At 40.5% G+C, this 25329-nt stretch overlaps 1 protein-coding gene across 2 annotated transcripts; it reads right to left on the bottom strand.

Moving 5' to 3' along the window:
• Positions 1–901: 901 nt before the first annotated feature.
• On the bottom strand, positions 902–25329 carry LOC121193638 (phosphatase and actin regulator 1-like). Of its 2 annotated transcripts, none has more exons than XM_041056039.1 (12): positions 24825–25329; positions 21990–22154; positions 15601–15681; positions 13639–13842; positions 12763–13108; positions 11451–11650; positions 10343–10499; positions 7642–7697; positions 6419–6480; positions 4959–5099; positions 3536–3612; positions 902–3349 (listed from the first exon to the last, which is right to left on the bottom strand). In XM_041056039.1, the coding sequence occupies exons 1-12, from the start codon at positions 25102–25104 to the stop codon at positions 3334–3336; spliced, it is 1785 nt and encodes a 594-aa protein (XP_040911973.1). In that variant the 5' UTR covers positions 25105–25329; the 3' UTR covers positions 902–3333. The 2 variants fall into 2 exon arrangements, with proteins under 2 accessions (XP_040911973.1, XP_040911974.1); XM_041056040.1 differs by having other exon boundaries at positions 13738–13842.

Genomic DNA, 25329 nt, shown 5'->3' with positions numbered 1-25329 from the left:
CCATATCAACCTCAGCTTTTGCACATGAATTTGGCAGAAGTTTAGCAAGGTGGCAAGGTGACATTTATAATGGCCAATAAATGTATACATTTTTGTATGATCTTTTGCTCTATGATGCACTCAGTAACTTATTTTGTGCTATACACAAACAAATGGAAGTAATTGGAACCAGTACATTATGTTCTTTATTGCATTCTTTTGAGTGTCAAGTGCTTTCACATCCCTTGTATCATGTGAGATCCATGTTTTTTGATTAATTAATGTTTAGTTTTTTGTTTTTTTTGTTTTTTACAAAAGATGACTATACTTGAGTTGGGAATGTTAAGTAGGTCTAAACTACTTTTTATATTAGAGCTGGCACAGACAACATCCTGCTCAGTGGGCTAAGTTTAATTATACAAGGTCTATTTTCTGGTGTTGCATTAAAATTTTTATGAGTTATGTTTTTAATTTCTAAATGGTCAGATTTTTATTGTGTCGCTTGCAGTCAGTGCCATGTCTTTCTCGGTCAAAAATACAACAACTGTGTTTCCGAGGCCCAACCTCTTACAGAATGTGTTAAGTATTCATAAGAGGAGTATTCATAAGACCCTTACGCTCCAAGCCTGAATATAGATGAATGAAGAGGTGTAAATACTGTATGAGGAGCTCTAGTGCAAAGTAGCAAGCATAATGCATGTATAGTATAATGTTACTACATATTAGACTACATTTAAGGATTTTAGATTAAAATGCAGGGACGATGACTTGTTCAAAAGTGTTTTAGCATGAAGAACAAAAAGTGTAGCTACTATAGGAATGTGTGGCTGTTCCTAAAAGTATTTGTAATTTATCTGGGATTTTCTTTAAAACATCCAAAGAGATAATGCTTACAAAACAAATGCATTCAGAGATGGAATTTAATTGGCATGATGTATCCTTTACACGGTGTTCTGTATTTCAAAAATGAAAAAAAAAAAAACTTTTAAATTCATCCATTTGTTCCACCAACATTTAAAAGGAAATAGATTATTGCTGAATTCATGTTCCTTGATTCCAGCAAAATGGAAAACCTCATGCTCAGCCCAGTGGCTCAGGTTGTTTTTTAGAGCTGAAAATGAGAACTGGAGTGTATTTGTATAAATTCATTCCTATTATGCTCTATCATACTGAACCTATGGATGGAGAAATTCAAATAATGGCATGGTGATGCTGGAATCATACAGAAGCTGGTTCTAAGACAAAAAAATACCTTATATTTCAAAGTCTCTGAGAGTAGATGACCCAATTAAATTTTGATTTTAAAAAAGGGGCAATGTGACCTAAGACTAACTTGTGCACTGATTCGGAAGAGAACTGCTCAAAACTGTAACGGAACCCCTATTATTTCACATATAAACCATAAAGTGCAAAACAATTTTCTATGTTCTCAGATCCCAGCTTTTATTGGGTCATCTATCCATCACTGGATGAGAGCTTGAAATTAAGGGAGAACACATTTTCCTTTGCAGACAGATGCATCATAGTAGGTGGCCAATAGTCTTCCACCCCTCCTACCTTTCTTCATCTGACAAAGAAGAATTTCATATTGCAACTTTAAAAGTAATACAGTAAAAAATAATAAAAATATTCTGTGTACATAAAGATAATGAGCATTAGAATACTGGTGTAGGATCAGTGATCAGGTAACGAGACCATTAAAGTGAAGAGACAAACTGGTCACAGATCAGAAATCCAACAATATTTTACACACTTGGGCCCTGACCTTGAAACAGTGACCGTTGTAAAGCCAAACTCTCAACAGTGCAAAGAATTTTCGCAATAAAAATTTAAAAATCCTGACTCATTGAATCCACTAAAATCAGTACTCATGTTTTTTTGACTAGAGAATGCATCATGTACAGTGACAGATTTGAGAATTGGATCAAATATTCTCCAAATGTGTCTGTGAGCTGTCCAAGAGGCAGGTTTTTTTTCTTTTTTCTTTTTTTTCTGAGGTGGATCAGTCAAGAAAAATGCAGAAAAAGTCCTCCTGAATGAAGCTTTCCTAAAGTATAAAAGAAAATTAAAACCCTGAAGTGAGGCGTAGTGTATAAGCACAGTAAAAAAAAAAAGGTGAGGGTACACCTGCAGTTTAACCTTTTCTCTACAAACAGCAGATATTGCTTGGTCAAAACTTATAATGACTTGAGTATAAAAGTAAAGTGTATAATACTATGCACATTATGAGCAAAGATCATTAAACACACTGCTGCAAAAAAAAAAAAAAAGTAAGCGATAATAATGTGGTGAGCCTAGCTCTTGTCATCAAAAGTCATCAATCCAAAGAGCTGGAACTTGTGAAAACATACATAAATGAAGTGCCTCTATCAAAAACAATTAAAAATCGACAAAATAATATAAAACAGATAATTGTTGCACATACTGGGACCAGAATATATCTGCCAGCTGCAATTTTTTACATTAAATTTATAAGATTTTGACATGAATGAAACTTGGTAAAGCATGATTCTTCTTTAAATGTAACTTTCCTTCCTTTGTATAAACAAAATGTACACTTGGAGAGAGTGCAGGCGACGCCCAAACTCCCAAATTCACAGTTAGCAATTAGATGTCAACATTGTCGGTACAGCGAGAATTGCACGAGGGAAGAATAGAAGTCAGGACTACATAGTAATGACACAGAGGAGACTCCAGGGGGTGCTATATTCTAGGAAAAGCAGAAGAAAAAAAAATATTGCACATGATTCTAATGTTGGACCCCTCCCTCCCTCCTGTGTGTCTTTCTACGCAGTTTCCAAAGTCCCAGCAGGTGCAGTAAAGATGGATCTCCTGCTGATGTAGGGAGCTCAGAACAATCAACCCTGCATCCTCGCACAGAGCTGTCCAATAAGAGCTAGAGGAGTTTGGAGTGATGGCATAATAAAGAAGAGGGATAAAAACATGTCCACTGAGACAAGTCCACTGGTGTTATTGATGAACCAAAGGTATAGTTGCCCTCAGGAGATGCCGCAAGTGTCAGTCAATTGCAAACAAAAACTCTCCCGCTGTCCAAATCGCCGCAGAACTGAGCACCTGCCTAAGAGCTCAGCAGAGAGGTTTAAGAGACAGTCGAGCAAATTCCACAGAGGGGCAATGTGAATCAACTGGAGTCATTATGTGCTACTACAGTGGATAGAGTAGTGGGCGTCTGCATCTTGTGGTGTAGTACCGACTCAGTTGTGTGGGTCTTGAAAAGGCATTTCAGAAGACATGGCCTTATTGTAGAAACGGGCACCATTTTACTGTCCAGCACTTAAGGTTCTCAGTGGAGGAGAGTGCCGGTCCGGCACTGCTCGAGACAGTGGTGGTCTACTATGGTCTGTGAAACCTAAAAATACAAATATAAAAAGGAGTGTTTTCAAACATTTCATCACATTTCATCACTTCAGCTGCAAACCCAGTGCATGTAGTGCAGCCAGTAACTACAGAACATGAATAGCTCCAGCTGTACATGAGGTGTTTTTATATTTCAGCAAGTACGGTTACATGCAGAAAAATGGATTCTGCGCATTACCTGGTTAAATGGCGACTTGACTCGTGCACTTCCATCTCATTGCTCTTGAAATCATTGAGTTCCTTCCTTATAGCTGCCTGCAGAGCACAAATAAGAAGGAAGATTTAGGAAAGCTACAAAGGCTTAGTACACAAACTGCAGCCTCTAAGCACTAACTCTACCTCCTTTTAGCATGCTTCATGCATCATTTACATTTATCTCAAGGCCATGAATGATTCTGCTGAATTTTATTCTCACATCACAAGAGCCTTCACTTTCCTCCTCTTCAGACATCTGAAGAGCCTGAACAATAATATACAATCTGTTGCTGGTCTGCTTGGACACTTAGCTTATGTTTTTAACCATCCTTGGTCTGAGGACAGACCAAGAGCTCAAGCAACATATACATTTTCAGCGTGGAAAACAAATTTCGAACCATGGAAAACAATGGAATTAATGTTAGCAGTGCTAAATGACTGTCTCAGTAGGGGACGCTGTGGTGTACTCCGCATGTAGGCCTCCCCTCATCCTTAACAATGTTTTTGTTAAAAAAAAATCTATTTTCCGGGAAGGTTTCTGAGCACAAAAAAAAGCTATTTCCCCACATTTGGGACAATGCCTGGTGAATCATGGCCTCTAAGTGGCAGCACTGCAGCAGTGGAGGGCTGAGTGTCTTGCCCAAGGGCAGGATAACTGTAAAGAGATTCTCAAAGTGAGAATGAGTCAAAGTTCCAAGAAATAAAATGGGGTGTTGGGCATTTTCAAAAACCTTACATCCCCTCTAAAATGTCATGTGTGACTTCAACCCAGCCGGCTGATGTCATTGCTTTTGCTGTTCAGCATGACTCAAGGGGACGTCTCCAGTCTTGGGAAGGATGCCAGGATGACAGGAGAACAAACAATATTTAAATCTATGCTGGTTGGTAGAAACAGGAAAAAAAAAAATTGTCAGCAGATCAGCGTTGCGGCTGAGGGGTCCTGAGGCACTGCTTGTCCGATTACTCTTATGTAAGGGGAGTTGTTGCATAATCAAAACGCTGGATCCCCGTGATTTTCACATGAATGGTCCTCAGGTGTGACCTGGCGTGTTCAGGGCTGCACATCAACAAAGCAAAGACGGCAGAATATACGCTTTGCAAAAACCAAGAACTCATTAAAATTCAGAAGCATGGACCGCTGGGCAGCGAGCAGCAGGACTGCTCCAGGGTGTTTACTCACAAAGGGGAACAAAACAGCTGAGGTGGAACTTGCCGTAACAAGAGAGGAGGAACACGTCCTTCTACCATTACTCTCCCGAGTTAAGGGTTGCGTCATATAAGGCACAGTGAGGGTGATGGGGAGCATAACTGTGTTTGAAGAAATGTGAAAGCAGGCAAGGAGGGTTCTTGAGAATATTAAAAGATTATCTCAGTCTAACTATAAGACTGGTGGAAGTGATACTGGCCTTGTCAGCTGCTGTGAGTCGGGTCCAGGGTTTATCTGCCCGCCTGTCGTAGTCCTGGGCATCTGACACCTCCACGTAGTCACTGAATCTGATGAGAATTTTGGCCTGTCTCAGCTCCTCTACAGTGGGCCTCTGGCTCAGCTGAAAGGAAAGAGTTGGACAACAGATAATTGGGTGAAGTGTTCCTAACCACTGTGATGGTTAGTACCTTTTCATATTTTGCACAGATTCAAGTCCTTATAGAAACAAACAAAAAGGACTTGCAATCCAGTATTTCTTATGGAGCCACATTAGAGAGGAGCTCAAAATCACATTCAGGACATTTACTGAATCACTGCATCAAATTACAGTTTCAGTTCCTGCAGACCCTCTTCAGTGTGCAAGGTCTTTATTGAGCTCACAAAGAATAAACTATTAAGTATATCACTGGAGCACCTCTCTTTCACAGCTGAATTCACAGGTAAGTGTCACAGTGTACAGCTGAAGGCACATGCTTAGATACCACTCATGATCCTCGTGAAAAGAATCAACATTATAAAAATCCCTGTATCTGATAATAAAACATTCAGTCATTACAACAATCTTAAAATGGGTCACTAAATCTATTCTACAAGATTCTCCATCAAAAACCAACTCAACACACCAACTGGCAATTTGAAATATGTATATCTGTCATTAAATAGAAATCAACATCTCCAACCAAAGGACAAACAAATAAAAGCATATCGATATTAGAGCGAGACTGATCAATTGGCAAGGTTGATATTTACTTATTGCAAATATCAGTATAAGCCTATGATGACAAAAAATGTCAAAGGTATGTCTGAGGTAATTTAGAAAGAGAAATCCCATAAAATAGTTTATTTTTCAGCAGTAAAATATTCTGCTCTGTACATTTCCCGATCAAAAAATGTAAAGGTTTATATATAGGAGCCTTTAAAAATATTTATTTGGTTATGTGGTTATGTCTAAAAATGAATATCAGATAAAATAATATTATGTGATGTCTAAAAATTGGGTTATCTATGAGGCTTCACTCTATATTTAGGTACAACTAGACAGATTGGTTACACGTTTTAAACATTGTATATGATTAGGCATGTGATGTATATAATAAATTCCTTCAACAGCTGTGAGATTTTTGTTTTGAACACGTCTGCAGGTGAGCAGAAAGTGTTATTCTGTAATTGAAAGTGATGGGAACATGCTCAACACCTCCCTATGGGGCCACAGGATCTGGCAGCCAACATGCTGAAGGGCCAAGGGCAACAAGGACATCCATTTCTCATGGGGGAGACCTGAGAACTGCAATATACCAGGCCTGTAACAGACTGGATTTCTCTGCTCACAGCAGATGAGTCACTGTCACAGTGTTTGTTTATCCTGGCCAACAATTCACCCCCTCCGAGTGCTTTAAGACCGGGTGCGGGTTTGCACCTTCGGAGTTATTTTGGACTCACCTTCCGCGTTAGCCTTCGTTTGATCTCCCTCTTCTCCTCCATTTCCTCTTGTTCATTGCGAGCTGCAGAGAATGAAAGGATTAGTGTTAATATGGCGAGTACAGGCATATGCAAACAGCAGACTGTTTATGAAATGTTTAGAAATTACTGAAAGGGGAACAAACACACTATTTGCATAATATGGCTCATTAGATTCACACTAAACAGAATAAGTTTCTCAAAGCTTAAAATAGTTCCCATGATCGGCCATTTAATACCATTAGGAATGGGGTATCAGGGGAGAATGATTGCTTTGTTCCTTTCAACTTCTCCCAGGGCTTTTTGGTCCATGTTTATGATGAACTGATTAAGCCATTTAAGTACAATTTTTTTTTTTTTTAAAGAGGAAGAGATGTTTATCACATTAAGTTCTTTCGTTACATCTCCTTACAATTCATCCATGTATTGTACTGTATATTCCAAGTCAATTACAAGGACAAAAAAACCGTCAGCTCAGAGGAGCAAGTTAAAAGGAAAGACAAGAGTAAACAAGAACCATACTGGGACACTGCTTATGTTTGCAAAAGCTTCAGCAGTCAAACTGCATTTGTGCCTGTGTGTGAACACATACTGTATAGTTCTACTCACAGTTTTGGATTCCGGTGCCCCTCTAGAAAATAAAGCCCACATTTGTTTAACCTTGGTGCTGCATGTTTTTTGAGCGATGGCGAGGACATGACATGACTTGTCACTCATGGATTCTTAGACTTTATGTTTTGCCCCTGCACTCTGCCAATCATGCAGGAGCCTCTGGGAGAGCAGGAAAATCAGTCTTTGATGTGAAAGCAGCCACAAAGTCCCAGGCAAGAGAACTGCTCCTCTCTGATACTGCATGTGTTTGAGCTACGAAACCATTCTCTCTGGACATGACTCCTCAGGGAGCGCTGCTGCCTGCCTGTCTCACATGAAAAGGCAGACCAAGGAGGAATGAAGGGAGAGATGTATGTCACTAGCTTTTGCATAACTAGGCCTCTCGAATCACCAGGCTGCACTATATGGAACCGGCATGCACAAAAGGTTGCTACAAATATGGACTCAAGCTCTGCTAGAATGCATTTAATGAAGCGTCACACAGTTAGAAAGAGCATTTTAGTATTTCGACATTTTTCTTAAACTGTTCACACTTGTGAATTTATTTCAGCAGCTTAGAGATAATGCTAAATATGCAATTTTAACAAACTCACGTTTGAGGATGTTCCTCTGTTCCAGCTCCTCTGCTGTGGGCCTCTGACTCAAGCGCCTGGTGAGACACATGCATCAATGGTCAGCACATAATCACAGGCAAGAGGTCAACAAGGCATCATTGAATCAATACGGGGGGGTAAGCTTCTAATGTAAATCAACCTAGTTTACAATAACCATATAATCATTAACACACAGTGACACAGATCTGAGAAAGCTGCTCAGTTTACAACTGAAAACCCTGGTCTAAACCTACATTAACTCAGTGTTTATTTATGAGCAATACTGTTCCATATTCCACAGTTTAAAGGTTTGCAAATTATTTAAGTTCTTGTCTCATAACATGTGCACTTCCCCAAACTTGAGTCAGCCATGATCACCAGTCCCTCTCCTCCAAGTGAATGACTGCATGATAATACACTAGCGCAATGCAGGAAGAAGGCCAGCAAAAGCCAGAGATTCTCAGCTCTCATATGGTGCTGAATAAGGTTAATGTGATTATGACACCTTCAAATGCCAGCTGAAAGGTTTCAACACTTGCACATCGGTTAAAATAAACTGCACACATTTACACAGACAAAGACGCACAGAGAAGGACAGACACTGTCCCTGTCACATTTTTCTTTTATGCAGCATCTAAGGAGCTACATTTTGTACAGATTATCTCCAATTTCCTCACTTTGTAGGGGGCTAAAATGACTAAGATATCCAAAGGCAATCTCTGAAAGGTCTTGCTTTCAACTGGGGACTCTTATTATAGCACTGTGTCAGGACCCTGCGGCAGTGGACCTAACTGTAGACACTGGATCAATGATTGTCTCCATCTTGTTAGATCTGACAGCCATCTGGAGCGCTCAGACCTGTAAGCTGCTGTATTCAGAGTTAGGCCTGTGTTCAGCCTGGCTTGTCTAATCACATCTTGTGTCATTTCTTCTCCCTCTAGAGGGTTATCTCTCCGGGAAAAGTCGAGACACTGACTATCTGCATGGTCTGAGCATTGTATCAGTATCACATCAGCAAAAACACAGCCGTTGTAAGTAAACATGTACGGGCTAGTTAAAGACATCGATTTGGATGCCCTCAAACAATTTCTGTCATTGCCAGGTTTATTTTAGACGGTGATAGCCTTGTTAAGTGTTTGTTTCCCTATTCTGTAATGTGAAGACTAGAAGATTGAATATAATGAGATTATGTATATGAAGGGCAATTTATTTAATGTTGCACTAATCAATATTTTTTATATTAGCAATGGATAAATTGACTACAGTGCTTTTACTTTTGTACAGAGCCTGGCTAGCAGTTTCCCCCCTGTTCCTAGTCTTTTTCCAATCGTCCTTGTAGCATCACATTAAAGCAGACATGAGAGCTGTATCTTCTCATTGAACCCTCTGCAAGACAGTGAATAAGCGTACTGTATTTCTCAAAATGTCAAATTATTCCCTTCAGAGACATAAACATAATACATGAAATCACTTTAAAGCCAGCAAAAATCACAGACAATAAGCCAAAGACACACGGCAACGTTCTCAAGGCTAAAAGCTAAAACTCTTAGAGATAAGGGGTCTCTGGGGTTTTCCCAATGAATCAGGTCAATAAAGGAAAGTTGAGGTCAGAGTGCCCTAGAAATTAATTATCATAATCAGTTTTGATCGGCCTGGCACAAGCAACAATATTGCAGAACATGATGCTGTTGGCAAAAAAAAGCATGAAGTTAGGAATTGTGCATTGGATGACACCGTGTAAAGGACATTGTAATAGAGTTTTTTTGGGAACATGACAACTAAGCAGGCAGGCCTTCTGGGAACATGCTCTGTGTTCCAATCACAGTGGGGAGTAGTGACTTGTTTGCCAATGTCTCTAGATAATACGCAATCCCTCCCTTGCAACCATATTTCCCACATTTCATATCTTATACTATTCAGGCTTTCATTTCCACCTATTCGCTTGGTGGTCTTTTCTCCTCTCAACACATTCCCTACATTTGGACAGACAAGAACAGTGAAATCAAATGAGGCCTGTGATCTGCTGGGGGAAAACATTATGTTGTTTGATCTGTTCAATTACTATAATTCACATCTATGATCCCAACATATGTATACAAATTCCTCTGATGTGACAGTGTGTCTGTGTGTGTGTAAACTGCTGGTATGAAGTGGCTTGCGTGGTGCTGCTGCTGTGTGGAGGAGTCGGGTGGAGATGGTTTGGCACATGCATCACCGTGGTGATTCAGTGAGCGAGGGAGGAAGTCAGGCAGGAGGAAGAAAGAGGAGAGAGAGTGAGAGCGCGCTAGAGAGAAGACAAGAGAAGGAAAAAAGAGAGGAGGGAGGGGGTGATGCATCGCTGAAATTAGGTCAGCTCCATTTTCAGAGCCTCATTCTAACAAGATAAAGTGTTTATCCTTATCAGATGTTGAGAAGAAAAAACTGAAAGGATATAAAAGTGTTTCAATAGGAAAAAGGCTCACATTTGCATCAGCTTTACACTGCGTCACATTTCTATCAGCCAGGATATTGGGCCACCATCAGCCCAAAATAAGACAAAATGCTCCTATTGGCTGAAAAGAGTCAGAACTGTGTCCCACCAGCTGATGTTGAGCTGGCTACAAGTGATGTCAGCCAGGTTTACTGAAAATATTTGGCCCATAAATTGTGCATGTCTGTAAATGTATTCGAGTTTAAAAATGCATGTGTTTATGTGTCTCACCTTGTGAGTTTGGTGCCTATCTGCTGCCTAGACTCCAGTCTCTCCTCATCTGTCTGCATGGGCAGGATGTTCTTCTCCTCCAGCTCTCTTTTGGATGGACGGTTACTCAGCTTGATGGCCAGAGAGTCTTTTCTCAGCACCTTCTGAGCCAGGGTACCTAAACATGCACACCAGGGTCAAGCATGAGATGAGATGAAGCACCGATCTGGTACCTAATTTAATAAAATGTTCTTCATCTGTCTATCCACTGCATTTCAAAATAGCAAACAGTTCTTATAACTGACAGAAATAGGTTGAAATACAGAACGAGGCACTACAATGACTATGGCGTAAACTACGATGGTTTTTGACTTGGACCTCTGACTTTTTGCACACAACATCAAATGTATACTTGTGTATGGATTTGGAAAAAGTGAGCCTCTAAATCAAGTTTACTGTACCTTTAAGTATTACTCATCTTTCCAGTGCCCTTTAAGGTCATGATGTGGCAGATTGAGTGATTGTATCACACATGACCAATCACAACCTTTAAAAACTCTGACATGCACCCATGAAAATCCAGGACACACGGTGTCAAAGACACAAACTGCTCTGCACAGTTCAGCAGTTTTGCTGAGAGGCGGTAAGTAGAAGTGTTTCCATGGGTGAAAGCATGATGCTGGATGAACTTCTGTGAACTTAATTTTGGCCCTGTTTTGAAGGTCAAACTACATCTGAGCTCCAGGAGCCTTCAGGTGAAGCTAGCAGTGCTGTTGATCATGACTAGTCAAGCAAATGTGTCATAGTATCTGTACACATGAGCTATTTTCACCAAAAAAATAAACAAAGACGGTTCTCCTGCCAAGACCTTCACCTTTATCTCTGACTTAGAACAAATATAAGAGACTATGGGGAAAAATCAAAACAAAACAACTTTCCAAGATGAAACAAATCCTTTAGTTTGACAATCCTGACCACTTTGTCTAACAAAATAATCTCTGAAAATAACTGCACTTCGCCTGATTTTTTTAGACATTAAAAGACAAATTTTAGGTCTCTTTTGATTCATGAAAAGATCTCAGATAAAACCAAGGAAATCAATTTTCTCCTCCTCCTCAGGGCTGCTCACTTGTAAATATGGAGTCGTCATCTTCGTCGTCGTCCTCGTCATCGTCCACATCGTCGTCCTCGTCCTTGTACATGCTGGGCAGATCTTCATAGTCTGATTCGTTGGGCATGTTCTCCTTATCATCCTCATAGTCTATAATCACAGACGGCACTTCTCTTCTGTCCAGAGGCACACACTGACCAACGCCATGGAGCGCAGAGCTAGAGGAGTGACAGGGAGATGTGTTTGTTGGTTCTGAACCAAATCTGAGTATTAATGTATTGAGTCACACTTATGGCCATACCATTCGGCCTTGCTAAGAGGATAAGTTTGTCCACCCCCTGACAGTGAAGGCAAAAACCCCGTTTACAAACCTCATATTTGAAGTCTTTTTACAGTCAGCAAACATTGTTTATGACATGGTATTTCTTAAACCTTCTTAATCCAGAAAAAGGAAGCGATTTAAAACAATAAAGGGGCTTCTGGTACATAGTCTAGGTAGATATGAATACACACAGCAATTCTGTGCAGTCCTACGCAATGCCATGCAATCCTTTGAACTACTCAGAGAAAAAAAGTAACTCATTATACAACTTGTATAATTCAAAACAAGATGACGGGAATAAACTTCACTTTCAGGAGCTGTTTCCATGCAAGTGTTAACCGGTGATATATTTGAGAGATTGATTAATCACAGTAGAGGTGGAGCTTCTTATGATGAGCCACTGTTATGTAACCAATCAAGCTTTCAGACTAATTGTGAGCAATGTCAGGACCATTACTTCCTTATCCCTGCCCAAATGGCTTTGGTGAAAAAGAGATCTAATGTAAGAGGTTACATAATGTCCAATCCGCTATCCTGTCCCTTTTCTCCAAACACGAAGAAGCGCAGCTCTTGTAAAGAGCAGCTGGTCATGTTATGTCAGGCCAACTGCTGGAGGGACGCCTACTCCATGAGCCTGTGCCCACACATACACACATTTACTTCAAAATTAGGCCATGCTGCCCTGTGAGGCAGTGTGCTGATTTAAACCTGTACACCAGTGCTACATGGCAGGACATGACCTCAATAACACCAGGACAGATTTGAAAGCAGTGGACAAGTCGCCACAAAAATAAAAGCTAATAAACAGGATGATCTATGCTAGTTAAAATGAACTTTTTTCAGGAATATTTCTTTATAAAGCAAACATGTTGTCAATCGTATGGCAAGTCAGTATATAGTCAATATATAGTCCTCAAAGTTTAGTCCAGCCAATATATCATGTGTGATGTACACATCCACTTGAGGACAATATAACATATAATGACCTGAGTGCTGATGGCTACCAACCTTTCAAACCTCTGCATGGAGAGCGCCAGGGTTTTGTTGAGCTCCTCGATGATGCGGCTGGGTGCGTGCAAGCTGCCGTACTGGAGCTGGAGTGGGTGACCGTGGCTCTGGTGAAGACTGGACAGACCGGCGAGCTGAGAGGGCAGTAGGGTGCCGTGGTGTGACGGCATGCCCTGGGGAGGGGCACACTTTTGGGAGAGAGCGCTCAGGGGGTTGGGGGACGGAGAAGGGGAGGTGGCGGAGTCCAAGCCCCCTGGAGGCACACAGATCATCACTTTCTTAGGAGGCAGAGGTGGAGAGTGCTTTCCGCCAGGCATACAGGGCAACTTCATTGGCTGGCAAGAATCTAAAGAGGAAAAAAAAATCATGTATAACAGGGCAGAAAGTGGGATTACTGAATATTTCTACTCGATATACCGCATCCACTACACTCTGCTGGTGCAGACAGATAAACAGAGCTCATGGACGATCAGACATGGCTCAGACGTCAGTGCAGAGTGGTGGGAATTAGGCCAGCGTAATGCCACTTCCCTGTACTGACAGATTGACAATGACAGAGAGAGCCCAGCTGACCTAACCACAGGGGAATTTAATGAGACTACTATAATCTTGTGCACGTGTGCTAACACAGGTAGGCTTTAAAGCAAAAGCAGTCATGGCTTAGCTGTCAAAACAAGTACTCTAATATGAGCATTTTAGTTATATTGACAGCTTGGGGTAGTGGAATAAATCCAAGTTTATATGAATATATAATATTTATAATAGGGTACAATAAATACTGTACAGTACTCTGGAAAAACATCAGAATAAAACACCATAGTCTGAAGAGATTAGTGTGATGTAACCCGCTACTGAGCATTAACTAAGACAGCTGACCTGTGCTATGGTTTGGGATCCTAGAGAAAGGCTTTGGAGGGAGAGCAGGAGGCTGTTTGTGGTACAGCGGCGGTTTGGCGGGGGTATCCTGAAGGTCACCTGGGTAGGTGACAGATTTCTTGGTAGGCAGAACCATAGATGATTTAACAGAGGGCTCCTGAGCGCAGACTCCACCATCCATCGAGGATCGGAATTCAACGGTCGCTAAAACAACAAACAATATGCCAAGCGTCCAAAATGTGTTCAACTGCACAAGAAAGACTGTTCAAGCAAAGTTTAAAATGAACTTAGGATATTGAGTTTTGAGACAATAGGGAGGAAAGACGATTCAGAGAGCTAAGGCTGTTTAACAACCCAAGAGCCTTTTATCAGCACACCCCAGACCAAGAAATGGTGTCAGGCAAGCAGTTTGACAGACATTTTGCTTTTTAAATCTTTTACAGCGCTGAGCCGTTTGATGGTTTTTGCATGATCACATTTTAAGGCTGACAGTGCAATTCACAGTGCTGCTCACATATTCTGACAAACAATGCATTTTTATTTTGAGTGCTCCCCCATTCCCACATTTCATCTTCACCCAACAGTCTTTTAACCACAAAACCACAAGAATGCTTACTCATGTAAGATTTGGAAAGCAGGAGTCTCTAGACTTTTTAATATTCAGAAAGTCTTACAATGATTGTTCTTTCTGTTATTAACCTCAGATATTTATATCAAGTCATAAATTGTTACTGTAATAAGGTCTACAATCAATTAGCCTTAAAAGACTATTATTTTGAAATATGAGGAGAGATCCAGTGTATATCTTTAAGTTCAGTCATTTTGTTGGCTAACTCTCCACCGTTTAATTCGGAATGAGACTAGAGACAGGGTTTGGCTAGCGTGCCCCACATTAAAACCAGGCACACAGAGTGCCTGTAAAAGGTGGAGACCAGTTAAAGCCGATTACTATCCACTATCCATAATATATATATATATATATATATATATATATATATATATATATATATATACACACACACACACACACACACACACAAGATCTACAAGATCTATTTCTATTTTCCTTTCTATTTTGAGGAAAAGAACAAGTCTTGAATGTATTTATCAAGGTGATGTATTTCTCATAACGTAATACATTCCAGAGACATAGTAATTATTTGCTTTGAATGCATAAAAATAACCACTGCTGATCTATCAAGCTGTGCACAAAAGATTTTTTTGAATATGGAAAGTAGGTTGTCACTGGGCAGGAGAATTGAGCACACCTGGCCTCATTAATGTGCATTCTGAGAAGTGGCACAGTTATTGTGCGGAAATTGGAGAGGCGGCCAACCAGTTTATCAGTTTTGATCAATAAACTGTGCAGCATCTGCACCCTTAAGATACACACAGTTCTTTAAGCCCAAAAGAAGTGTTTGCATTCTGTGATATAATTCTGCAATTTTATTTGTATTTACTTTAAGTCAGTTTGAAAGAGATTTGTCTTAGCTCTGACTTCAAAGAGTGTTTTTACTTTTGATCGCTGTCCAAAAAGCTTTGAGATTTGTTAAACAATAAAATGAGAAAAAGGACATATATTTTCCCATTTGCTTTCTTCACACCAAGAGTCAATGAACTTTCTCAGCTTTAGTAACTTTGTTGTTGATGTCCTGAGGCGTGGAGCACCCTGCCGTCAGACTCAAACATACTCTTAAGCTTTGAATATGAGATGTCTCAGGCACGTCAAGTCAAGATCAAAGAGTTTATAAAATGCTGCAAAATTTCTATAATGAAAGATGATATCTCTAAATTCCCCGTGCCAAATTTTGAGGAGTGCACTTCAGAGACTACTGATTAATGAGGAGATGAAGACCTTCTAATTTAGTGCACCATGTCTACTTTTCTTGCAGTTTCAACTTACAACCGAGACGGTCTCCAGCCTAGTTAAAATTAGACTGTAAATGTAAAACGTCAGCTCACCTTTTTCAAAGATCTCCTTCAGTACTCCTCTCTTGATCAACTCATCTCTGCTCTGTCGCACTGACATCTTCCTCTCCAACGCTGAGGAATAAAGGAGAAAAAAAAGGTTGAAATAATTTTCAGATTGTAAGTGGTTCTTAAAATATCACATTGTTGTTTCTTTGGTCAAACCGTTCACTAAATCAGAGAAATGCATACAATCTCCAATGCATTCCTAAAATCTGTGTCAGATCTCTGGCAGGTAGCATACTGTAGGTCCACAGGCAAAATATTTTCTCGAGATGCTCTGGTAACTTTCAAGGGGCCTTTAAAAACATATAAGCTCATTGATAAAACTAAATCAAATGTGTTCTTTACTGATTTATCCAATCATCACTGTATCTACAGTATATTGTTGTTCTTGCTCATGTGTGCATATGTGCAGTGTTATATCTTTTAGGTGTTTTATGTGTCTTTAGTTTCATCTTTTCTGAGACAAATCCCAGCAGCCCCTTTCTTGAAAGAGCAGCGATATTAAATCTTAGATTTGGCCATAAAGATAGCAGTCTCTCAAACTTTGACTCCTCTTCCAATCAGTTCAATCTAAAACATGGGGTCTTGATTAACAAGAGGTAAAGGATAAAAGAAATATTTCAGCAACACTTCTCATAGTGATGCATTATGCACAAGATGGCATGTCCCACAGCTACAGCTTGCTTCTATTTTTAGGCTTCAAAAGCTGAGGCACTTAGCATCTATCAGTAGGCTGAACGAAAGCGGTTAAAAATCACGTTAGTAATTTCAAAATCTACCCCTGCATAGAAACCAATTAAGAATGTGAAATGAGGATGAGCTACAACACTTGAGCACACTGTGCTGGAATGTCCCTGCAGGCCTCTGTAGCTCCTGCTTGGGAGAGACAGAGAGAGAGAGAGATCACAGATTGTGCCATGTGTGCTTTACATATGACCCAGGAGTCCTCTCCCAGCTCTATCAGAGGGCGATGTGTTCAATGCTAATACATCCTCAGTGTGGATTCATGAAAATACTGACAGCTTGACCTCTCTTTTCCTTGCCCTTGGTCACAACACAGTTGATTTAAAACCAGCTTCGAAGATCCTCAAAATTAAAACACAAATGAGAGTCATACAAATGTCAGACGGACAGGCCTCCAGGGTTGAAATTTGGATACTTTGTGCTTCAGTGTTCCAAAATACCACAGCAGAGTAAGTTATCATCAAACAGTATGCTCCATTATGAGTTCCTCCAGGATACCAGATGTTCAGTATCACTCCATACTTCAAAAGTTTTTATTTTCTTGTTTTTTTGTTTTTTTTTTTAACAAGAGAAGCTTGTTTGAAATCAGCTCCAAGCCAGGAATTACTTAAGCAGCAAGACTTTTTTTTTTTTGGAAAACCACATTACCAAAATATCACCAATATGTCGCACAAAGAATTATCTCCATGGGAGTCCTAGGAAGTGGTAAACTGAATATAGAGCGAAGTGATAGTATACGGCACCATTTGTAGATGCTACTTGGGATGCAAGTGATGGCTGCTCCATTAAAAAGTGATTTTGTCCCAGAGGCAGAAAATTTAACATTAGGTCAAGTATATCAAGGGGATAGTAAATAGACTTATCAAAGATTTGACTCAGAACCAACGTAGAGAATTTTTTCTGACCGAGAACGAAAGCAGCCAGTTTGCTAGATCGTTTCCCTAAAGCACCACAGGCATTAAGAGTAAGTCAGGCACCACACGTTTCACACCCCTGTACCTGTGCATTCTCAAACTTCATCACAAATTATAACAGTTCAGAATATGGAGGGTTTTCTATTAATAATGTCTGAGCAGCACCTGGATAATGAGAAAGGTAAACCCTGAAGTACTATGAAAAATTTATCAAAATTAGAAATCTTTGCACCTTGGCAGTCGATTTTTTTCCATCACCCTCTTTTACCGAGAAGCACAACTGCTCTTTCGACATCTCGTGTGAATATCTGAAAATTTGAAAAATAATAATCTTTTTTGTGATGTACATCGTTCAAACACAAAAATACATTCCACAACACAGGTTAATTTTTTTAGTTTAAATTCCCATCCCTAACAGATACAGATTATGAATGATTATTTTGTCATTAAATCTAAAGCCGTCAGTGACACCAAAAAAATCTTTCATGAACTCAACATCCCTGCCACGGGCTATTTTCTCTAAAATCTAATTATTTGTCAGTCTTTCAGTTCAGAGACACAATGTTACTCAAAATGACAAATGTCTCTGTAAAACATCAGCACCAACTCTCTGCCAAAGTGGGGAAACCCAGGGCCACAGGTCGACGTTAGACTGGCAGTGCTGTGATATGTTCACGGATTATACTGCTGCTTTCATCCAAAATGAAAAGTAATTACTCAAAGCTTTATGACATAACTGCTATGCCACGGGATGTGCACAGTTATGCAATACCATTAACTCAGAGGCCTAAACGAGAACATGTCTTCAGATTTGACAGATAATGTGTGCTCATAAAACAAAAGGACAAGGAATTGGCAAAACCTATGTGGACACAGCAGTTGGTGCACTAGCCAAGCATCAAGTCAGGAGTTAAAATACTGGTTGGTCTTAAAAAGAAACAACACTTTGTTTAATATTTAATGAATACATTAACAGTGTGCAAGAAATGGTATTTCATGTTGATTTCATCAGGAGGGTTCAATGAGGGCCATACAGAAAAAAAAAAAACGGTTAGGTGCGGATAAAAAAGCTGCTCAGTTCAAATATTTATTTTTGATCCCAGGACTGATTGACTCAGTCATTAGAATAGTAAATCATCAGCAGCAATAAGGTCTGTTAATTGTGTTTATGTACTAAAAATGTGTAGCTGAAGTACACTGTAACACCAAAAAAAACTTTATTCTAGGCCCATCAGTGCCAAAAAACATCAGAGTATGAAAATATGTTTAGATGCTGTCCTCTAAACCACCTTGAATATCCACCAAGTCCTATTTTGGACAGTCTGTGTTCAGTCCACCATGGCCAAAGTGGTGACATGGTCCAACACTCCAGCCACTCAATCTGTACCAAGATAAGAAGATTAGAGTTCTTAGGGAGTATCAGCTGAGAGCATATTAAATGAAACTGGCATATCTAAGGATAGCCTGTATTGATCTGAGAACACTACACTTAGTTTTTTAGAGAAAATATATTCCACTGTGAAGTGACCCAGATAGTCAGAACACATCCTACCAACCCTGAGGCTCAGTATCTCAAAGTGAAGGCTTTTACCGAGGCAATTCTCTCAGCCCGAGCCTCACAAAAACTGCATTAAAATGTTCATGGAGTCTTTCATCAATGAGAAGCTCAAGTGCTTAAGGCTCACACATCAGAAGCTTGAATGTGCCTAAACAAGACATTGACACATACTGTGGATACAGCAGGTTTGTAATGTGACATTTGCCTTCCTACTTTATACAATATATAATCAATGGACAGGTCAGAAATCTGTGATTTTCATTAAAATTATGCAAATAAAAAGCAAGAACCGTGCATTTAGACAATTGCTGTTCACAGTGAAATCCACTAACTGAATTCGGAAAAAAACGAAGATAACATCAGGCTACCACATGCATGGTCTTTTGATGAATCTGTGCCTAGTGAGATCTCCTCCTAATACAAGTGTGCTGTGATAATGCACTGAGCATGATAAGGCAGCACGATAAGACATCCAGCTGTCAGGCCCTCCCTCCTTCTTTCCTTCCTTCCTTCCTTCCTGAGGTGAAGAGTACAGTCCCCCAGAGCTGGCCTTCATCTGCTTAATATCACAACACATTCATAATCCTCTACTGTGCTCGTGTCCAATTATCTGCGACAACATCTGTATGCCCAGTGGCTGGTCTGCTCCCCACCGACACAGGAAAAATAATCAACAGTAAGGCACCACAGCCAACTGCAGAGAGAAGAGGATAGTACACTGGGGCTTCAAGTCCAAGATCAGAGAAGTGCAGCAGAAATCACCCCTGTACACTTACCATCAACTTTGTCTTTAATGAGATTAATGTAAATTTCTACTGCACAGCACAATTTTTCTGTTTCCCGTTCAAGCAACAGGTGGAGAAATGGCCACACTTCATGGAGATTTCAACGGGAGCTTTGCCTGACCAAGTATTGGTCATAATATGTGGCAGCAGTTTTATCATACCTTTTAAAGTGAGGTCATCCCATGTCAGGCTTTAAAGATAGTCATGAATTGGCTGCCATGTTAGCTTCAACTAATTAAGTGAGGGCAAAAGCACGATGGCATGTGCAATGTTTCATTTAAAAAAAACAAAAAAAAAACATCAATAGTAGTGCTACAGGTCAACCAAAGTCAATACCATTTCCAAGAAGAGCTAAGCTGAATTTTCTTCCCCTAAACGCAGCTTTCATCAGAACAAAAAGGTAGCTGCAAGAGTACTGAAAGTATGTAAATAAGTACACCGTGCTACCTTTTTCTTGGAACAGGTCTAGCCGTACAAACATTTAGGCCACAGAACTTTTTTTTCTCCATATGTTCCACAGATTTTTTTATTTTGTGCTCATGCGTGCCTTCTCAAATCAAATTTCCACTACACTTTGTCATTATAGATTCATACATACCACTGGAGTCACAGTTACTGCTGTTCAAACCACACATACAGAAAAGATTACCTGATACTGCCAACTTGATAATGTATTTTTTTTTCCACTGAAAACAGCTCCCTGTTGCAGCTGTAAAGAAATCTGATGAGGCATGAAACCAAAACAATGAGCTCAAAGATGCTAAATAGCTCAAAAGCGCTGAAGGGAACTGCAGAGTTTGGTAATGATTCTGTGAGGGTTCATCACTATGAGCAAATCATTTCACATCACACATACTGTACATAGTCATTTGAGCAACTGTTTATGTAAAAATATTGATAGTACAGCTTTAAATCTCCATAAAGGTGATGTTGGCTTAGCAGTCAAAATTCAAAATCCCAGAGCCACTTCCTGTCATTTGAATTTCCTGCACTGGCTCATGCTTCTGTGACTTGCAGGCCACATTTCACTTATCTAGGACTTTAAAACTTGGGTTCACACTTCACGCTGAAATGGATGTGACAGTGTGCGCACAACTGTGGAGGCGACACTGCGGCTGAAGCGCCTGCCCAAGCATTGGAGCACATCACCCACAATTTTAAACAACACAGTAATTCCACTTACAATCTGCTCCGGTGAGATATACTGATAGGTCACAATCCACCATCATGCTGCTATCAAAAAGGATTGAATGGAACAATAGTAGCAAAAGATTTCTTTGTTGACAGCAGCATCATGAATACAAAACAAGTGCATAACAAAAGCGATGAAGAGAGCTTTTTCACTCAGCTCCACTGTGCATTAACACCATTGTAACAAAAAAAAGCCTTTTGTTGCTCAGCACTTGACTATTGTCCTTCACCACAACAGGGTAGATGCTGTTATCATTGGACATACGTGAATGTACCAATTAGCACACAACACCTCCAAGACTGTTTCATCAAGTACATACACTCTATTAAAATACAGTAAAACATCAAAAAGTCAAGCATCTATAGCTCAGAAATATTTTGTCAGCACTTTTGTGTATTACTAAAAATACCACTTAGTCCAGGGAGACTGCAGAGGAGGCATGGGGGCCATGTTGGGGAAGAAATATAAACTGGAGCCAAACAGTACTATGTGAACAGTTGAAGCCTAGCTGAAAGGTAATATCCTCCAAAAAGTCAGATGCATGTTTTGTGCCTGTGGTAAGTGATGGACATGACAAGGCATAACATTAATCCCTGTATTTGCATAAGAGACTGACAAAATCGGCAGTAAGAGAGAAGTCACTGCAAACATGATCAAATCAGAGAGAGACTGATTCATTCAGCAAATTCACACCAGGAAAATGATAATTTAATAATATTACTAAATGAGAACATCCTGTCCTGTTCAGACCGGATTCACGTCTCTGTGCAATTGCTCATCCTCTACAAAACCAAGAACTCTGCATTCAGACAAGATGCAGGCTGACAAAGTCCCTCCTCCCGTCCACCAGGCTGACAGCAGAATTCAAGTTGTATCAGCCAAGGAAAATAAATACAGCCACATCTGAGGAGAGCATGTCCTTCATTCGCCCCTGACAACACTGGGCTGCAGGATCAAAGGAACTCTAAAGAGACCTTAAAACATGAAACTCCAACACTGCACTTTTGCTGAATCAATTTGCTGCATTTCCAATCACCCTGGAGACTAAAATTTAATACATTTTTCTCTTGACCAAAGCATATACACTGACTTTATTCCATAACAACACAGGGTATATACTTGTTTGTTATGCATGTGTTTTTTTTGTGTGTGTTCACATTAATATAAAAAAAGATGTCACGTACCAGCAGAGGTCTGCTTGAACTTCTCACTCTTCTTCTTCCTCCATTTCCAGGGCTTCAGGAGACGTCCCAGAGTGGCAAACTTGCTCCGACGACGGATGGGTGGAGTGTGGGTGCCAGAGACCAAGGACTCAGAACGCATGGCAGCCAGTCTTTCTACTTCCTCAGCTGTAAGGTAAAATAAAAAAGAAAAGAAAAAAAAACAGTCTAGTTTAGGTGGGGATGCAGAGGAGGTGATATTCTGGTAATCATGCAGGAGAGCTAGAAGTGAGTGAAGCAGACACTTTTGCTTACAAAGATCCAAGCAGAAAGAATCTGTGCCAAGTGGCCTCCTGAATTCCCTAGTAACTGGATGAGGTTGGGAGAGGATAAACAAACCTGCATTTGAGATAGCATTATGCAGCGTGGCATTAGCTTGCCAAAGCACACTAAACAGACTGATAAACACCTCATTAAGGGGGGAATCTTTCTACTCTTCATCAAATATTCACAAGGCCCAGTCTTTTAGACTTTTGCATTCCATCAGACACCAAAAGCAAAATAATGTGCTAAGCATTTTGTTCTAAGAAACTATTACATAAAAAAGCGAATACATGCTATGTTTGACAGATGCAGCAGTTTGAGGCTACAAACAGCCAGTGCACAAACAAACTCTGGCAAAAGGCATCCATGTGATCAGAAAACCAAATCTAAAAGTGTCACCTCCAGGCAGATGATCATAAAAAGGTATTCAAACAGGAATCTCTGACTCAGACTCACCAGCCTTACAAAAAAAACTGTGTGAACAATACTTGCAGCAAACAATCAGATGCTTTTAGACATAGAGCTCTACGTGTCTGTTACTCTTTAGGCAGCCATTGGTTTTTTACATGCATTTCCAAGGTATGTAAATCAAGTTGCCTGAGATGAGTAATCCATCATGTCTGCTCTTATCATAGAAATGTAAATGTGCAGACTTTCAAATCAGTCTGCAAACATAACATAGCAGCAATAATAGCCTTGCATAGCCAGACATAAAAATTTCTGGCCTTGTGTGGCTAATGTTAACCTAACTTTAACAACAAGAACTAACAACTTAATGGATTAACTTACTTAAGCAGCTCTTAAGTCTTTCCTAATTGAATGGAAACCAATGGCTTCCTATGTAAAGAGGCCAAAGATGTGGTCCCTCAAGTGTGAACATAACACACTACAGAAAAGAAACTTTAAAACAAAGCAACAGAAACACAGAGAGCAGTCTGAGTAACAGCTCCATGGTGCTCCAGTATGTATGAAGATAGCCCTAGCACAGCGTGTTGTGTCTGTTGTCAGTGTCACCACACTGGATCAGATCATGCTTGACGTGCTGTCAGGGAATGCGCTGGTTGGTTGTTTTTAGATAATTACATCACATTCATGATGTTTGCCAACAGAGATATATCACATTGCAGGCCAGTCACCTCCCCAGGGCCACGGTGCAGCATGATAAATAATGTGACAGTAATGCAGTGGAAATCAGTGCCATGGACCATTACTTGAATGCCCTGGTGCCTCAGAGCCAACCATTTTAGCATTCCTGCCACCACACCATTCTATAAATAGCTCTAGAGTCAATGCTAATTGAGTCCGGTAGAGATTCAAATTAGTTCATTAGAGGTCCGAAAGATAGATAAAGACAGCAAGACGAGGAACCAAATCTAGGATGAAAGACATCCAACAAAGCAACAACGGCTCTATACACTGCGTGATAGAGAGAATGATGACACATTTTACTTATGTCAATAAAAGAAAGGCTTACAAACTGAACAGCTTATCAGAACATCAAACACTTCTTTGCAGGCTACAAATCCTCTACACATCACTGAAATATGTATTATATTGACAAAAGAGGCATGCTTTCGAAAGTAGTACAATCAAAGAGATTTCTGGAGCATGCTGTGAAGATGAACCCACTGTATGTTCTCTATCCAAAGAAAGGGGTGTCTGTCTGTATTGGTTCAACCCCCTGATGATTCCCAAATACTGTGTATAATATAACCCAATCCTAGCAGGAAACACCAAACCAGCATATATATATATATAGTTTGAGCGCATGATGATGTAATTCATTACAATCTTGATAAAATCGTGGCAGAGCTCAATCTGCAAAGTAAAGGGAAAAAGAAGAAAATCCTCTTCCAAGAATCCAAAACTGAGTGATTAGAATGTGGTGGTGTTTTCAAGGCAAGTGGCAAGCGGTCATCATGACAACAGGCACACACTGTAGTGTTTCTATACCATCTTCATGGTGCTGCATATAACCTACATTCTCCACTATTGTAATACAAGCAACTGATTTGACTGGTCTTAATTAAAAACACTTGTTTGCACACCAAGATGGCTGAGTGATGATGTAATGACACTGAACTAGAAATGGCTTTGTGCAAACAGCCTGCACAGTTTCATGCTTTTTTTTTTTAATGGCATCTATAGGTTAAGCAGTGTAAACCTAAAACATCCCACAAATGAAGTATAATTCAACAGCAGTTCAAGTCTGAGCCCAACCCTGTGAGAAGTTCTGATCCAGTCAGAAGCAGTTTCCACAACAGCAACAATGAATCACTCTCGTTTATGTGGTCTCAGTACTACAGTCGTTGACGTCGACCTCCTTCAAATTGGAACCACGGAACATTATCACGCAAGCAGACAGATCAAGTAGACGCAAAGCACATTCAATGGTGGAGCGCCTGATCTGGTGGTCAAACGCGCATAGGAGCCCAAAAGCGTGGCCATCGCTGGATGATGAGTTCATCCTGGATGGCAGTACCACAGGGCTACTATGGGCGAAACCGTACAAGGCTTGAGCTCGAGCCTACTCACCGTCCTGCGTGTCGTTCCCGCGGCTGCAATTGCTGCAAATGTGCTTTATCTCTTTCCCGATGTGACAGTGGATCGTAAAGGGCATGTTGTTGTTGTGGTGCGGATACTGGCCGTGCCCCTTCTTGTTGCTGAGAGACATGATTTTGACCAGGCTGAACGCCTTTTTCTTAGGTTTCTCCACCGCCACGGGCGTGTTTTCTCGGCACCCCGTGGCAAACCAAGTACCGTGCATGATGGTGGGCGCAGGATCCACCGTCGGGTAATTGGCCGTCTTGAACATTGGGGACGCGGAAAACGGAGCTGTGCTTCAGTGCTGCGCGGTGTTAAGACGGTGTGGATTTAAAGAAAAGGGCCATCAATTGAGTCCTACCTGACCTACAGCAGCCGCTTCCATTGACCCCAAACCAGTCGCTTCCCTCGACCCCAAACCAGTCGCTTCCCTCCTGCTGTATTCCCACACCTTTACCTGAGATCCCAATATATGCGGGCTACTCGGTTGCGCAAT

Source organism: Toxotes jaculatrix, chromosome 14, assembly GCF_017976425.1.
Source record: "Toxotes jaculatrix isolate fToxJac2 chromosome 14, fToxJac2.pri, whole genome shotgun sequence".
NCBI classification, from domain to species: domain Eukaryota; kingdom Metazoa; phylum Chordata; class Actinopteri; family Toxotidae; genus Toxotes; species Toxotes jaculatrix.
The sequence above is the reverse complement of the archived record's forward strand: the minus strand, read 5'-3'. Positions and strand labels throughout refer to the sequence as shown.